Genomic DNA, 18,041 nt, shown 5'->3' on the forward strand with positions numbered 1-18,041 from the left:
AGAGAGGGGGGAGAGGGGGGGAGAGAGGGGGGGAGAGAGGGGGGGAGAGAGGGGGGAGGGAGAGGGAGAGAGGGGGGAGAGAAGAGAGAGGAAGAGAGAGAAAGAGAGAGAAAGAACAGAACTATGTGGGCAGGTCGGGATGACACATTGAAAGTGTAAGTTCACCTTTACAGAAAGTCTGTAAGGTGACCTTATACTGGACAGCACTGACAGGATGGGCTAGACGGATTCTGATTGGTCAGCGCCATCAATGTGACTGTGCTGACCAATAAGAATGCCTCTTGTCTGTACGGAGGTATGGAAAGGAGATTAAGCCGCAGGGATCAGTGAAGCAGTGCCCTGGTGCATGATAGCGAACAGCTGACAAAGTCCCAGGACACAATTTCTAGTCGCTATGGTGACCCGGCGCCTGGGATTTGCCGAGCCCTGTGCAACAGCAAGGAGGGTGGTCTGAAAGCAGACTCAGAGCTCACTCTCAGCACAGTAACTGAGCTGTCAAAGCTCTCAGTCTCTACTAATGATGAGAAGCTGGTAGGACCAGCGCCCAATGATGTGGCCTATCACGGTGGCCATGTGATCAGACAGACCTTCCTGCCCCCTGGACATACTAGCCCAGTTGAATGGATAGGAAGTTATTTCGGCTCCATTCATACTTATGTGACTTGTTATGTAACTTTGAACTCATAAAGTGACATAACAAGTTTCAGTCCATTTATTTCAATGGAAGACATTCAAATCTATGCAACTTATAGTCGCAGCAACTTCAAAAAGGTTCCTGCACTACTTTGATGCAACTTTCATACAACGGACTGCAATGTAAACTCTCAAAGGTCGCATGATAGTCGCATCTTAGTGTTATCAATGCGACAGATGTGCAACAACCAAAGTCGCATCTAATGCAGGCCATAGACAGTTTGTTTATCGGCTGATTTTTCATACAAAAGAATAATTGGCCGATTTTCGCACTTTTAATTGGGCAATAGCATCGGCCGATTTTCGCGGTTCCTTCTCATTTCGTCATGCTGGAAAATTCGTGAAAAACGGCCGATTTGCGCAATCATTGGTGGCAACATCGGCCTATAGAACGAACGATGTTTTATTTTTCGGACTAAAAATCGGCCGATAAATGAACCGTCTATGGCCTGCATAAGTCACACCCATCCACAGCTGCATCAAAGTCGCAATGGAAATCGCAGGACTTTGGAGTCGCACAATTGTGAATGGAGCCTAAAAAGAGCACTCTTTTGTTTTCTGTTTTCGTTTTTACATAAAGTTTTTACATATACTTTTTTTTTTTAGTTTTGGATGGAGTGGAGAGGGATTAGAGCCCCTGTCTGGCTTTTATTGCGGTCTGAGCCCCCGCTAGGAAAATTGGCCCTCTCTATTTATCATGTTGTCACCAAGAGTGAAAGGAAATCCCACATTTTGGGTTATCGCCAGATCAGCAATAGAGGGGAAATCTTCCAATGGGGACACTAGTTGTGGCAACACCCAGGCATTCCCTCACTTTGGAGGGCATCGCAGCCCATTGTTTGCAATGTCACCCGTTCAGGTCAATGCGTCTTAAAGTCACAGAAATTTTGAAAAGGTGCCTGCACTACTTTGGTGCGACTTTTGATGCAAGTTCGGTCTAGAGAGTGTAAAGTTCGATCAAAGTGGTGCTGCAAAGTCACATCAAAGTGGCACTGAAAAGTCACAATGGAAATCGTGTGACTTTGGAGACACGCCAATGTGATTGGATTCTTACGCTATCCAAAATAAAAAAAAAAAAAAAAGTTTTGCCCATAGTTCTACTTTAAATGGGGTGTGGAACAAATGTCCCCATTGGAAAATATCCTCTCTGCTGCTACCGCCTTAACATGTTGCATTTCCTTCCACTTCCTGTCTCGGTGACACTGGCCCCCAGAATCCCCCCCAGCAAGGACACACACCAGAGATCAGTGTTTGATTCAAGTTCTACTTTAACAACCCGATCACACCTTGCCATGTGAGTTGCAAATCGCATGGCAAGTTGCACCGACTTGGTCGATTTTGTAAATTAGTGCATGCAATACTTCAGGTACCACTGGTATAGACATCTGTGTATTGCAAGTCTCAAGGTGGAATGACATCCAACTTTGAAATTGAGCGACTTCACCAGACGTCGGATCGGTGTGATCGGGGTGTTAAGTAAATTTTCTTTTTTTTCCCTCTGTTTTGTATATATATTGTTTTTTATATGTATTTGTAAACTATTTAAAGTGAATAAAAACATTAAGGCGCCGTTCACACGGGCATTCTGTTTTTTCCATCAGTTCACTTACGTTTTTTCCAAGAAAAAAAAACAGATCAGCTCACATCAGTTTTTCATCCGTTTTTCATCTGATTTTTCATCCATTATATATCTGTTTTCATCTGTTTACATCCATTTATATCTGTTTTTCATGAGTTTACATCCGTTTTTCATCCATTTGCATCCTTTTTTTTCAATCTGTTTTTCATCGGCTTACATCCATTTTTCAACAGTTTACACCCATTTTTTGTTAATTTATATCCATTTTATTGTCATTTTACATCCATCTTTCATCCGTTTACATCCATTTTTTCATCAGTTTTTCATATTTTTTTCATCAGTTTACATCCGGTTTCATCCATTTTTTCATCAGTTTACATTCGTTTTCCACTGTTGTTCATCCATTTTCATAGGTTTACATCCGTCTTTCATCTGTTTATATTCATGTTTTCATCTGTTTACATCCGTTTACATCCATTTTCCATCAGTTTTCATCCATTTTTTTTCATCTGTTTTTCATCAGCTTATATCCATTTTTCATCAGTTTACACCCTTTTTTTGTTCATTTATATCCGTTTTATTGTCCATTTACATCCGTCTCATCCGTTTACATCTATTTTTTCATCAGTTTTTCATCTGTTTACATCCTTTTTTTTTCTATCAATTTTTCATCAGTTTACATCAGTTTTCATCCATTTTCATCCATTTACATCCATTTTTTTCATCTGTTTTCATCAACATCCATATTTCATCAGTTTACATCCTTTTTTTGTTCATTTACATCCGTTTTATTGTCCGTTTACATCTGTTTTTCATCCGTTTACATCCTTTTTTTAACAGACGAAAAATAGGGTTTTCTTCCGTTACAAAAAACATCTGTTAATGGACGCAGACATTAAAATATGCAAACAGATGATCACCCGTTTACATCCGCTAGTCCACGGAAATACCTGGGTGTCTGTTTGTCATCCGTAAATGGACAGATGAAGACATACGGAACGCCCGGGTGAAAGGGGCCTAGAATACACTTTGAAGTAAACACATACGTTACTATAATAAAAGTGGAACCGCAACGCGATAGTTAGGTTCATCTTCTGTACAAAGCACCCTGGGGGGCCCCCAAAAATGAGATACTTTATAATGCAATGGACTACTTTAGCCCGCCCCTGCCCTGCGATTGGTTAGAGATTTTTTCCATCAGCAGCTTTGAAATCACACTACTTCAAGTGAAGTAGCGATTTCAAAGTCGCATTCAGTGTGACTGGGCTCTTATGGAATACTCAGGCTTGTGAGGTTCTCAGGGTGCTCTTAAAAAAAAAAAAAAAAGCCATTGGCATGTCACATGACTCACCGTACCTGGAAGTACCTGGACATCTAGTATAGGTAGGGAAGGGTGCACAGGCCAGGTGGGTGTGGTTTAGGATTTTAGTGACAGGTTAGCTTTGAAAAGACTACACAGAAAATGTAAAGCTGAAGTTTATTCTGCCTTGCCTTTCCCAGTTCCTTCTCTCCCCCCCCCCCTTCATCAGCATGCTAATGAAATGTAAATAAAATCAGTTTTCATGACACACTTTATTTTAGGCCCTGTGGTGTCATCACTGGGTCTCTGAGCTTCTCTATGCAATACAGGCAGATCATGGCTGGCGGGAGGGGCCGACACGGTGCCCTACATAGCTACCTAAACACATCACAACCTCCTGCCTCAGTACTCCTCTCAAGATCCCTCAGCCCTGATATAAACAGTGGGTTGTCTCTTGGGAGGAGTTATGCAAATATCAAAATGCCTTGATGGGTGGGTATCAGTCTGGAAGGGTGGGCTGTGTTTACATGCAGGACACCCTAGGCAATGCTCAAATGTGACGCTGTTCCTTCATTGTTAAAAGGAACTGAAATCCAATAGGTAAAGGAAGGGTGGGGTCAGGGACAGTCGGGCCGCGGAGGAAAGAGCTAGATGATACCGAATGTCCTCCAGCCAGGAAATGAGGCGGAAGTCTCTCTGACTTGCTGCAGCTTCTAATGCACATTGTGAGAAGCTCACAGTGTGCAGTGACATCAGAGGAAGCCATTTCAGTCCAGGAGAGGAACCGATACAACTGTGCCAGACTGAAGGAAGGCCGGATTTAATACATCGAAGCAATTCTATCAGTGTAACAAAACGCAGGGGTAGGACACCTCCGCACTCCGACTCATGGGACTTGTAGTTCCACAACACCTGGAGTGCCGAGGTTGCCTGACCCCATCCAGCCTTACATGACAGTTTCGGTTATATAAAGATGAACTTTTATTAATATTCCAGAAGAAATACAAATAGAGAAAAAGTAGCAAATAGAATACAAAGTTCAATCCTGTGTCCTGCCCTTTAGATTCTAATCAGTGGATGTGATCAGTGGATATAATCAGTGGATGTGATCAGTGGATATAATCAGTGGATATAATCAGTGGATGTGATCAGTGGATATAATCAGTGGATATAATCAGTGGATGTGATCAGTGGATATAATCAGTGGATGTGATCAGTGGATATAATCAGTGGATGTGATCAGTGGATGTGATCAGTGGATATAATCAGTGGATGTGATCAGTGGATATAATAATGGACATAATTGGTGGATATAATCAATGGAGATGATCAGTGGATATAATAATGGGTGCAATCAGTGGATACAATCAGTGGATATAATAATAGGTGCAATCAGTGGATATAATAATGGATATTATCAGTGGATATAATAATGGGTGCAATCAGTGAATATAATAATGGGTGCAATCAGTGGATATAATAATGGGTGCAATCAGTGGATATAATAATGGATGCAATCAGTGGATATAATAATGGGTGCAATCAGTGGATATAATAATGGATGCAATCAGTGGATATAATAATGGGTCCAATCAGTGGATATAATAATGGATGCAATCAGTGGATATAATAATGGATGCAATCAGTGGATATAATAATAGGTGCAATCAGTGGATATGATCAGTGGTTATAATAAATGGATACAATCAGTGGATATAATAATGGGTGCAATCAGTGGATTTAATAATAGATACAATCATTGGATACAATCAGTGGATACAATCAGTGGATATAATAATGGGTGCAATCAGTGGATATAATAATGGGTGCAATCAGTGGATATAATAATGGATATTATCAGTGGATATAATAATGGGTGCAATCAGTGGATATGATCAGTGGATATAATAATGGGTGCAATAAGTGGATATGATCAGTGGTTATAATAAATGGATACAATCAGTGGATATAATAATGGGTGCAATCAGTGGATTTAATAATAGATACAATCAGTGGATACAATCAGTGGATATAATAATGGATATTATCAGTGGATATAATAATGGGTGCAATCAGTGGATATAATAAATGGGTCCAATCAGTGGATATAATAATGGGTGCAATCAGTGGATATAATAATGGATACAATCAGTGGATATAATAATGGGTGCAATCAGTGGATATAATAATGGGTGCAATCAGTGGATATAATAAATGGATATTATCAGTGGATATAATAATGGGTGCAATCAGTGAATATAATAAATGGGTCCAATCAGTGGATATAATAATGGGTGCAATCAGTGGATATGATCAGTGGATATAATAATGGGTGCAATCAGTGGATATAATAATGGGTGCAATCAGTGGATATAATAATGGGTGCAATCAGTGGATATAATAATGGGTGCAATCAGTGGATATAATAATGGATATTATCAGTGGATATAATAATGGGTGCAATCAGTGGATATAATAATGGGTGCAATCAGTGGATATAATAATGGATATTATCAGTGGATATAATAATGGGTGCAATCAGTGGATATAATGGGTGCAATCAGTGGATGTCCCACATGAGGTTCTCTATACACAGTCCTGCACGGCACCACCCAATAACCTGACTTTTCAGGGGCCACTGTCAGCCAGCAAGGACACGGATGACAGCGGAGGGCACGGCGGGCTCCCCCCACCACCATCCTCCTTACCCGTGCTGGATCGGATGTTTTGCCTCAAGAAGTCTCCGCTGGAGAGATGCTGCAGCCCGAAGTTCTTGGCGATCCTGTGGCACACGGTCCCCTTGCCAGAACCTGGAGGTCCAAGGATGACAGCTCGCAGAAGTTTGGACGCCATCAGAGGGGTGTATGGAGGGAGAAGGAGTCCAGCTCTTGCTAGGGATCAGTGTGACAGCCAATAGGAAGGAGGATTGGGTTCCAGCCTCTCACTCCCGCTGTCCCGGCCCCTCCTAAGATGCCAGAGGGAAAAAAAAAAAAAGTAATGATTTAACGCTTTCATGTCTGAACCAAATCTGCTTGTAGAACGTTACATTGTGCGGTTTTGTGGCTTTTAGTAAATTTTCCATCATCTACAATCCTTCTGTCATCACATTACTATCCGGGTTATTATTGTTCCAGGCTGCAGGACAGGATCCAGGCAGCAGAGGCTCCGCCAGGATCCGGGGCCCCCGCCTCGGGTTATTGGAAATCTCCATCATTATGCAGCGGCAGAGCTTTGCCAGCTGGGACTTGTGGTTCCACCACAGCTTGAGACTTATGCAGGCCATAGACAGGTCGAACATCGGACAGTTTTTTCGAAGAAAAAAAAAAAAAAAGAAAAATCGTTCGTTCGTTCGGCCACCACCAACGCTAAAAAAAAAAAAAAAAAAATTGGGCGACTAAATCATAAAGTTCACCCCATAACTTCTGTCCCTTGCAGGTCACGGCTCATGCGCGGATTTTTTTTATCGGTAAAACGATCGGCCGATTTGCGTATCATTGACTGGAAAATCGGCCGATCGTCACAATCGACTGCGAATATTCCAACATGACCGAAAAAAGAAATGTGCAAAAAACCCAAAAAATGGCCGACCAATTATCCCACTAACAGTGCGAACATCATTAAGCTCCATTCATATTAGCGCATCTCCAAAGTCGCACAATTTTCAGTGCGACTTCGGAGCGTGACTTGTGGTGCGACTTTATATTCACTGGACTAAGGCTCCATTCACACTTAGGCGACTTGTCATTCGACCTTGGGGTCCAAAGATGCATGACAAGTCACACCCCCCCAATGTTTCCCAATGGATACCATTCATATCTGTGACTTCAAAGTAGTTCCTGTGACTTGTAGGACACAGACTTTAATATAAACCCTCCAAAGTCACATGAAAGTCGCACCTGAATGCCGTACATGCGACTTGTGAGCGACTTAGCAGAAATAGTTATCCTTGGTCAAAGCCAAAGTCGCACAAAAGTCACACTCATCCAAAGCCGCATCAAAGTTTCACCAATCACATTATCAAGTAAAATCGCAATGAAAATCGCATGATTTTGAAGTCCAACAAGTGTGAATGGAGCCTAAAGTGGCATCAAAAGTCGTACCAAAGTAGTGCAGGAACTACTTCCAAGCCGCTGAGAACTGAAGTCACATAGATTTGAAGGGTACTCATTGGGAAACATGGGGTGCAACTTGACAAGTGACTTTGGACCCCAAAGTCACATGGCAAGTTGCACAAGTGGATTCTTATGCAGGCCACAGACAAGTCGAAAATCGGACGATTTTTCGGTCAAAAAAAAAAACGGCCGATTTTCGCACCGTTAGTGGGTTAATTGGTTAACCGTTTTTCGGGGTTTTGGCACATTTTTTTGATCGGTAAAGTTGGAAAATTTGCGGCCGATTTTGACGTTCGGCCGATTTTCCCAGCAATGATGGGCAAATCGGCCAAATCGAGAAGAAGAAGAAGAAGAAGAAGGAAGAAGAAAAAAGAAGCAGGAAGGAAGAAGGAGGAAGGAGGAAGAGGAGTCTTGCAGTGGCAACAATGTATCCATTTGTATCCGAATAAAACACCTGTATCCGAAATGGATACAAATAGATACATTGTTGCCACTGCAAGACTTTTTCATGTCAAATATAATAGCGGAGGTCTCTGCAGGGACAGAAGTTATGGGATTAAATGCCGGCCGCAGACGGCACGAAAATCGGGCAGACTGACCATTCCAGCACTCAGGCACTGCCCGAGGGCCCGGGGTCAGTAGGGGGCCCCATGAAATGCCCTTGGTACCTTTTTTATAGGCTTTTTTGGGTGTGGTTTGAGTGTGGGCAAAGACACAGGGGCCCCATGATCCCCTATTGCCCGAGGGCCCCATGAGTTGTCAGTCCACCCCTGCTTACGAGTGACGGTCCATGCAATCGCCAAGGGTTGGATATGACTGAATGGATAGATAGATAGAAATGCGACAAAGTAGCCTCTGTGGTATAAATGCGACAAAGTAGCCTCTGTGATAGAAATGCGACAAAGTAGCCTATGTGGTAGAAATGCGACAAAGTAGCCTATGTGGTAGAAATGCGACAAAGTAGCCTCTGTGTTAGAAATGCGACAAAGTAGCCTCTGTGTTAGAAATGCGACAAAGTAGCCTATGTGATAGAAATGCGACAAAGTAGCCTATGTGATAGAAATGCGACAAAGTAGCCTATGTGATAGAAATGCGACAAAGTAGCCTATGTGGTAGAAATGCGACAAAGTAGCCTATGTGATAGAAATGCGACAAAGTAGCCTATGTGATAGAAATGCGACAAAGTAGCCTATGTGGTAGAAATGCGACAGAGTAGCCTATGTGGTACAAATGCGACAAAGTAGCCTATGTGGTAGAAATGCGACAAAGTAGCCTCTGTGATAGAAATGCGACAAAGTAGCCTCTGTGGTAGAAATGCGACAAAGTAGCCTCTGTGGTAGAAATGCGACAAAGTAGCCTATGTGATAGAAAGGCAACAAAGTAGCCTATGTGGTAGAAATGCGACAAAGTAGCCTATGTGATAGAAATGCGACAAAGTAGCCTCTGTGTTAGAAATGCGACAAAGTAGCCTCTGTGGTAGAAATGTGACAGAGTAGCCTATGTGGTACAAATGCGACAAAGTAGCCTATGTGGTAGAAATGCGACAAAGTAGCCTCTGTGATAGAAATGCGACAACGTAGCCTATGTGGTAGAAATGCGACAAAGTAGCCTCTGTGATAGAAATGCGACAAAGTAGCCTCTGTGGTAGAAATGCGACAAAGTAGCCTCTGTGGTAGAAATGCGACAAAGTAGCCTATATGGTAGAAATGCAGCAACGTAGCCTATGTGGTAGAAATGCAGCAACGTAGCCTATGTGGTAGAAATGCAGCAACGTAGCCTATGTGATAGAAATGCGACAAAGTAGCCTATGTGGTAGAAATGCGACAAAGTGGCCGCTGTGGTAGAAATGCGACAAAGTAGCCTATGTGATAGAAATGCGACAAAGTAGCCTATGTGATAGAAATGCGACAAAGTAGCCTCTGTGGTAGAAATGCGACAAAGTAGCCTATGTGATAGAAATGCGACAAAGTAGCCTCTGTGGTAGAAATGTGACAAGTAGCCTATGTGATAGAAATGCGACAAAGTAGCCTCTGTGGTAGAAATGCGACAAAGTAGCCTATGTGGATTTTTTGGTGCATTGATTCTTGTGCATTTATATCCACACATTTTGCACATTTCTTCATATGGAAAAATACATCCAGCTCGCCGCATTCCTGCAACACGTCTTTTGCACTGGTCACACTGGTGCGACATGTGATTTCCCAATCTCACCGGAAGTCGCATCTAATGCATTTCTATGGCACAGTCTTATTCAGTGTGATTTGAAGGAGCACAAATTTCGAAAATAGTTCCTGCACTACTTTTTTTTCCCGATTTCATTGCGACTTGCTTTGACTTCTGATAAATGAAGTTGCAAACCACAGTGAAATCGGAGGTACAAGTCGCACTGATCTGCAGCTTTCACATGAAGTAGTGCGATTTCAAAGTTGCATTCAGCGTGAACCAGGACTATATGCAGATCAGCGTACAAAAATTGCACAATTTTGTGCGCATTTATAAACCGTGCAGGTGTGTATGGAGCCTTGTGCTGGCCATACATGGTTAGAAAAACGTTCAAAAAATCGTCCGACTATCAAAATGTAAGTCGGCTAATTTTGAATACTGAAATGCATAGTTTTATGGCAAAAAAATGAATCGTCATGTCGCATTTTTTGAGCCTAAACCTGGGTTCACACCAACGTAGTGTGGGAAATGCTGCAAATCTGGTGCGCTTCCTACACCCCATCTGCAATCGTATCCTGTTCATGCGATCTGGTGCAGGTATCATTGATCAATTTCCGGGTGCACACCAACGCGGTGTGGGAAATGCTGCAAATCTGGTGCGCTTCCTACACCGCATTTGCAATCGTATCCTGATCATGCGATGATCAATCAATGCCACCCTGAAACAGATCGCAAAACACAGTTTTGCCAGAAATCGCATCGCATGGGTGAGAACACCCATGTGATGCGATTCAAGTGCGGATTTAAAGAAAAAAAAAAAAAGAGTCCTGCACCTTTTTGGTGTGGATGCAATGCAGTTTCAGCCATACAACATGTATGGCTCAAATCGCAACACACAGACATTTGCATGCAATTCGCACAGGAATCGCACCGCATTCCTGATTACATGCCGTGTCCCACATCACATAGTGTGAACCTGGGCTAAATGATTGATTTTCTACACATTAGTAGGGGAATTGATCAAAAACAGTTCGAAAAAATCTACAGCGCCTGCAGGTTTTAAAATGTCACCCCGCACTTGTAATCGATCGATTAAAAAAATGTGCCTTTTATGTTATCGATCGTCAGTAATTGGGGGACAAATATCGATACAATGATGGCATTATCGCATGCAGGTCTTTATAAACCCGACTGTCTGAACGATTTTCTAACCATTTATGGGCAACAAAAGGCTTGGCTCACACCTACAGGTGATCGAGTATCCGTGCGTTTCCGTGCGTTCCGGTGCATTGCATGCAGGGAAACCCTATGTGCGAGAAGTGTGGAAAGGATCCTGATTCTTTCCCAAAAATGCACCAAAGTGCATGGCGCTGTGTAGAGACACAATTATTGCATGACTGCTAAATGACGCTTGTTGGGAAAGAGTGCCATTTCTGTGCGTTCCCGAGCTGAGCGCTGTACGGAGCGGCGCTGGCGTTTAGCGCCCCCTGCGTGTTCAGCGATGGCGGCCAGGAACGCAGGTCCTCAGTACAGCGTTCGGCTTCATCCAGCTGCAGCCTGATATAGACATGGACAGGCTGCCTGTAGAGGGGCTGGATGCTGCACCTGTCCCTCCCGGGCGCAGTAAAACGTAGAGAGCGACACACTTGCAGCTAGACGGCCCCATGTACCAGGGGCCCTATACACTTGCAGCTAGACGACCCCATGTACCAGGGGCCCTATACACTTGCAGCTAGACGGCCCCATGTACCAGGGGCCCTATACACTTACAGCTAGACGGCCCCATGTACCAGGGGCCCTATACACTTACAGCTAGACGGCCCCATGTACCAGGGGCCCTATACACTTGCAGTTAGACGGCCCCATGTACCAGGGGCCCTATACACTTGCAGCTAGACGGCCCCATGTACCAGGGGCCCTATACACTTGCAGCTAGACGGCCCCATGTACCAGGGGCCCTATACACTTGCAGCTAGACGGCCCCATGTACCGGGGCCCTATACACTTACAGCTAGACGGCCCCATGTACCGGGGCCCTATACACTTGCAGCTAGACGGCCCCATGTACAAGGGGCCCTATACACTTGCAGCTAGACGGCCCCATGTACCGGGGCCCTATACACTTGCAGCTAGACGGCCCCATGTACCGGGGCCCTATACACTTGCAGCTAGACGGCCCCATGTACCAGGGGCCCTATACAAGCTTAAGGCAAGGTTCACATTTATGCAGACTGCGATTGATGCGTTTTCCCGGTGCAGTCCAGTGTATTTTGTTTCTGCATCAAAAACGCATTGATAGTTGGTTACATGGTTTCCAATGACATAGGTCACATCAGTGCGGTCAGTTCCAGAAAAAAAAAAAAGGAGAACATGCTGCATTTTTCTGCACTGAACTGTACTAGAATGCAGCAAAACGCATCACAAATGCACCAAAAAAAGCACTGGAACACACATGTTCCTATTCAGATTGAAGAAAAAAAGAGGGGAAAAAATGAACCAGAACGCATCAAAAACGCACCGAAAGTCACATATCTTTATTTAAGTTGATGAAAAAAGTTGCTGCATTTTTTCTGCACTGAACTGTACTGGAATGCAGTAAAATGCATCACAAATGCACCAAAAACGCAAAAGAACGCTAATAAAAGCACTGGAACACACATGTTCCTATTCAGATTGAAGAAAAAAAGAGGGGAAAAAATGAACCAGAACGCATCAAAAACGCACCGGAACACACATATCTTTATTTAAATTGATGAAAAAGTTTAAGTTGCTGCATTTTTTCTGCACTGAACTGTAAAACGCATCAAAAATGCCTCAAAACCGCAAAGGAACGCACCAAAAATGCTCTGAAACACACATGTTCCTATTCAAGAGGGGAAAAAAATTAACCGGACTGCATCAAAACGCACTGGAACGTGTCAAAATGCACATACAGAAATGCATCCGGACTGCATTTCTATGGTGTGAACTGGCCCTTAATGCTGTTCTTATGCGTTTTTTTGGATGTGGGCTACCTCACACCACATGCAGTCCAGTGCAGTTTTTTTCTGCATCAAAAACGCATTGATAGTAGGTTACATGGTTTCCAATGGCATAGTTCACAGCAGTGCAGTCAGTTCCAGGAAAAAAGTATGTTGCATTTCTTCTGCACTGAATTGTACTGGAACGCAATAAACACATCAAAAATGCACCAAAAACGCACCAGAACGCACCTTTCCTTATTTAAGTTGCAGAAAAGAGAGGGGAAAAAATGAACTGGAATGTATCAAAAACGCACATACAGAAATGCATCCAGAACGTATCTGGACAGCCCTTAGGGCTGGTTCACACCACAAAAACGCAGTCCAGATGCGTTTCTGCATGTGCATTTTTTACATATTATTGGCGCATTCCAGTTCAGTTTTGATGCGTTCTGGTGCAGTTTTGATGCGTTTCAGTGTGGTTTTGATGCGTTCCTGTGCATGTTTCCCCTCTTTTGTTCTTCAAATAGGGATGTGTGTTTTTGGTGCGTTTTTTTAATGCGTTCCAGTACAGTTCAGTGCAGGAAAAATTCAGCCTGTTCTACTTTTTTCTTCTGGAACTGACCGCACTGTCGTGAACTATGACATTGACAACTATGTAACCTACTATCCAGGGGCGGACTGACAACGCATGGGGCCCCCCGGGCAATAGGGGATCATGGGGCCCCTGTGTCCTTGCCCAAACTCAAAAAAGCCTATGAAAAAGGTACCAGGGGCATCTCATGGGGCCCCCTACTGACCCCGGGCCCTCGGCCAGTGCCCGAGTTTCCAAATGGTCAGTCCGCCCCTGCTACTATCAACGCGTTTTTGATGCAGAGAAAAAAAACCGCACTGGACTGCACGCGGTGTGAACCGGCCCTGAAGGTTCTGGCTGTCGCCTTGGTCCCGGCTTCACTAAACGACGACACAAACAAGCATGCGGCCAGTGAAGTCACCATGTCAATATTTCTATTCTCATGAGTTCCCACACATCTGCATGTCGCTACAAGTACTGCATTCAGCAAACGTCGCATGTCTAGCTGTGAGCGAGTGCCGACTTGTGCGAAGAGCTCATTCCTCCGCATCGGGATGCGATTCGAGCTGCGCGGTTCCAATCCGTTTCTGGGGCTCATTCACACCAGGAGAGGCGTCCGAGCGCACACTTCATGTGCAAGTGACCTCACGATGCGTTTTAGGGCATCGCATCCGTTTCCATCGGCCGCCCTATGTGTGTGAAACCTGCAACAAATGGTGCAAGCAGGGGCGGACTGACCATTTGGAAACTCGGGCACTGCCCGAGGGCCCGGGGTCAGTAGGGGGCCCCATGAGATGCCCCTGCTACCTTTTTCATAGGCTTTTTTGAGTTTGGGCAAGGACACAGGGGCCCCATGATTCCCTATTGCCCGGGGGCCCCATGAGTTGTCAGTCCACCCCTGGGTGCAAGTGTGATTTTTAAAACCGTGTCACTCCAAAACGCACGCAGGTGCAAACACGCTTGCATTTGCTGGATACATGAGATGGCCGCTAGGCATGAATGACACCTGCCTGCATCTGCCATAGGCCGTGTGGGAAAACACACAATCTTTGCGCATGATCCTGCGCCGCACCTGGTGTTAACAACCCCCCCCCCCCCCGAGTCATCTACAGGACGACTTCTCTGCTGAGTCGGCAAAAATGTCAGAAAAAATAAAATTCAGCAAAATTCATTTCTAGCGGTCGCTCTTCATAGGGCGAGGTTCACACCTATGCAGTTTGATCCGCTTCTGCAGTGCATTTTGCACGTGCGTTTTTTCCACGCTTTGCGTTTTTCTTAGTTCTGGTGACAACTAGGGATTCCCTCACTTTGGAGGAATTTCTCCTCACTTCCTGTATGACTATGGGACAGGAAGTGAAGGGAAATCTCCCCAATGGAGACACCGATGGCAAAAAAAACAAAAAAAACCTGACAGGGGCTATAACCCTTCCTTACCCCGTTAGTGTCATGTACCCTCTCTATCTGTCATGTTTACCATTATCCCCAAGAAGGAAAGTGAAAGAAATTCTCACATTTTGGGTTGTCACCAGAACAGGAATAGAGGGGAATCTCCCAATGGGGACACCAGTTCTGGTGACAATCAGGGATTTCCTCTCACTTCCAGTTTTGGCTATGGGACAGGAAGTGAAGGGGAATCTCCCAATGGGGACACCAGTTCCAGTGACAACCAGGGATTCCCTCACTTTGGAGGAATTTCCTCTTCCTGTTTTGTCTATGAGACAGGAAGTGAAGTGAGATCTCCCCAATGGGGACACTGATGGCAAAAAAAAAACTGACAGGGGCTATAACCCTTCCTTACCCCATTAGTGTCATGTTCCCTCTCTATCTGTCATGTTTACCATTATCCCCAAGAAGGAAAATGGAAGAAATTCTCACATTTTGGGTTGTCACCAGAACAGGAATAGAGAGGAAATCTCCCAATGGGGACACCAGTTCCAGTGACAATCAGGGATTTCCTCTCACTTCCAGTTTTGGCTATGGGACAGGAAGTGAAGGGAAATCTTCCGATGGGGACACTAATTTTGGTGACAACCAGGGATTCCCTCACATGAAGGGGTTTCTTCTCACTTCCTGTTTTGGCTATGAGAAAGTGAAGGGAAATCTCCCCAATGGGATACAGATGGCAAAAAAAAACCTGACCGGGGTTATAACCCTCCCTGTCTATTAGTCCTGTATACCATTATCACCAAGAAGGAAAGCGAAAGAAAATCCCTCATTTTGGGTTGTCACCAGAACAGGAATAGAGAGGAAATCTCCCAATGGGGACACCAGTTTTGGTGACAACCAGGGATTCCCTCACTTTGGAGGAATTTCCTCTTCCCCTTTTTGTCTATGGGACAGGAAGTGAAGTGAAATCTCCCCAATGGGGACACCGATGGCAAAAAAAAAAAACCTGACAGGGGCTATAACCCTCCCTTACCCCATTAGTGTCATGTTCCCTCTCTATCTGTCATGTTTACCATTATCCCCAAGAAGGAAAGTGGAAGAAAATCTCACATTTTGGGTTGTCACCAGAACAGGAATAGAGAGGAAATCTCCCAATGGGGACACCAGTTCCAGTGACAACCAGGAATACCCTCACTTTGGAGGAATTTCCTCTTCCTGTTTTGTCTATGAGACAGGAAGTGAAATCTCCCCAATGGGGACACCGATGGCAAAAAAAAACCTGACAGGGGCTATAACCCTCCCTTATCCCATTAGTGTCATGTTCCCTCTCCATTTGTCCTCTATATCGTTATCCCAAGAATTAAAGCTAAAGAAAATCCCACATTTTGGGTTGTCACAAGAACAGGAATAGAGGGAAAATCTTCCAATGGGGACACTAGTTCAGGTGACAACCAGGGATTCCCTCCCTTCCTGTTTTGGCTATGGGACAGGAAGTGTAGGGAAATCTCCCCAATGGGATACAGATGGCAAAAAACAAACCTGACAGGGGTTATAACCCTCGTTACCCCATTTGTCTCATGTAGCTTCTCTATTTCTCCTGTATACCAATATCACAAAGAATAAAAGTGAAAGAAAATCCCACATTTTGTGTTGTCACCAGAACAGGAATAGAGGGGAAATCTCCCAATAAGGACCCTAGTTCTGGTGACAACCAGGGATTCCCTCACTTTGAAGGGATTTCCTCTTCCTGTTGTGTGTATGGGACAGGAAGTGAAGGGAAATCTCCCCACTGGGGACACCGATGGCAAAAAAAACATCCCTTACTCTGTCCAACAATGGAAAAAAAAAGTTTTTCCCAGAGTTCTTTTCTAAAGTAAAGAAACTTCTTTCAGCACTTCCACCCCCCCTCCCCCTCCAATAAATATTTACATTTAAACACCCAACAAAAAAAAAGTCAAATATTTTCTATAACAGAAAAAGCAAAAATGGAAAATCCAGCTAAACAAAACTGGAACCGGTTCCAGGGACAGTCCTTTAAAACTTGAAAAACCCAAGGACAGCCGGCGCTACGCGGTCCCCCTGATGTTGCGCCGCGCGCTGGACAGCTTTGACTGGTAGGGACCAGGACAGCGCTCAGATACATTGTTGCAATTTGCAAAAGTCCAAACTCACCTCCTCCTGTCCTGATTTTTTTTCCTCCAGTAATATGGCGAGTAATAGGCAGCCGGAGCTCCTGATATTACATGATTCTGGGCGCAGAGGGAGAAGTGTCTGAGCTGCAGGAGGGGACCAGGAATAGACGCCCAGCACAGGCAGCTCCCTCACACATCAGCAGGAAAGAATGCTGGACAATTGATTGTAGCTGGAAAAAAAAAAGCCAACCCTTCTGCTGAGCATCATGGGAAATGTAGTTGCTGCCTGTAGACAGTACATCTTGTTCTAGGAAGGGATACTGCAGCTGCCTGGTGCCCCCTACTGGACATTTATCTGAACTGCAAGGAGCTTTGGAAATTCTTAAACCTCTGCAGTAGGGGTCTCCAAACTTCCCAAACAAAGGGACAGTTTACTGTCCTTCATACCTTATGGGGGGGGGGGGCAGACTGACCAGTGGGAGTAGAAAATGTCAGTGGGGGGAATAGTGCCCCATCATTGGTGTCAGTGGGGGGAATAGTGCCCCATCATTGGTGTCAGCGGGAGGAATAGTGCCCCATCATTGGTGTCAGCGGGAGGAATAGTTCCCCATCATTGGTGTCAGCGGGAGGAATAGTGCCCCATCATTGGTGTCAGTGGGAGGAATAGTGCCCCATTATTGGTGTCAGTGGGAGGAATAGTACCCCATTATTGGTGTCAGTGGGAAAAATAGTGCCCCATCATTGGTGTCAGCGGGAGGAATAGTTCCCCATCATTGGTGTCAGTGGGAGGAATAGTGCCCCATCATTGGTGTCAGTGGGACGAATAGTGCCCCATCATTGGTGTCAGTGGAAGGAATAGTGCCCCATCATTGGTGTCAGTGGAAGGAATAGTGCTCCATCATTGGTGTCAGTGGAAGGAATAGTGCCTCATCATTGGTGTCAGTGGGAGGAATAGTGCCTCATCATTGGTATCAGAGGGAGGAATAGTGTCCCATTATTGGTGTCAGTGGGAGGAATAGTGCCCCATCATTGGTGTCAGTGAGAGGAATAGTACCCCCATTGTTGGTATCAGTGGGAGGAATAGTGTCCCATAGTTGGTGTCAGTGGGAGGAATAGTACCGCATTGTTGATGTCAGTGGGAG

At 44.6% G+C, this 18,041-nt stretch overlaps 1 protein-coding gene across 1 annotated transcript in view; it reads right to left on the reverse strand.

Annotated features, from left to right (window-relative positions):
• Positions 1 to 17,120, reverse strand: part of AK4 (adenylate kinase 4) — a 139,494-nt gene extending 122,374 nt beyond the window's left edge. The window contains exons 1-2 of the mRNA XM_089687960.1: positions 16,940 to 17,120; positions 6,281 to 6,537 (exon numbers count right to left, since the gene is read on the reverse strand). Of these exons, the coding sequence (XP_089544086.1) occupies positions 6,281 to 6,425 (145 nt within the window). The 5' untranslated portion in view covers positions 6,426 to 6,537; positions 16,940 to 17,120. The remainder of the gene's footprint in view (positions 1 to 6,280; positions 6,538 to 16,939) is intronic.
• Positions 17,121 to 18,041: the final 921 nt, after the last annotated feature.

Source organism: Staurois parvus, unplaced genomic scaffold (genome assembly GCF_062004578.1).
Source record: "Staurois parvus isolate SC_StPar_1 unplaced genomic scaffold, SC_StPar_1.0 ptg000441l, whole genome shotgun sequence".
Classification (NCBI taxonomy): domain Eukaryota; kingdom Metazoa; phylum Chordata; class Amphibia; order Anura; family Ranidae; genus Staurois; species Staurois parvus.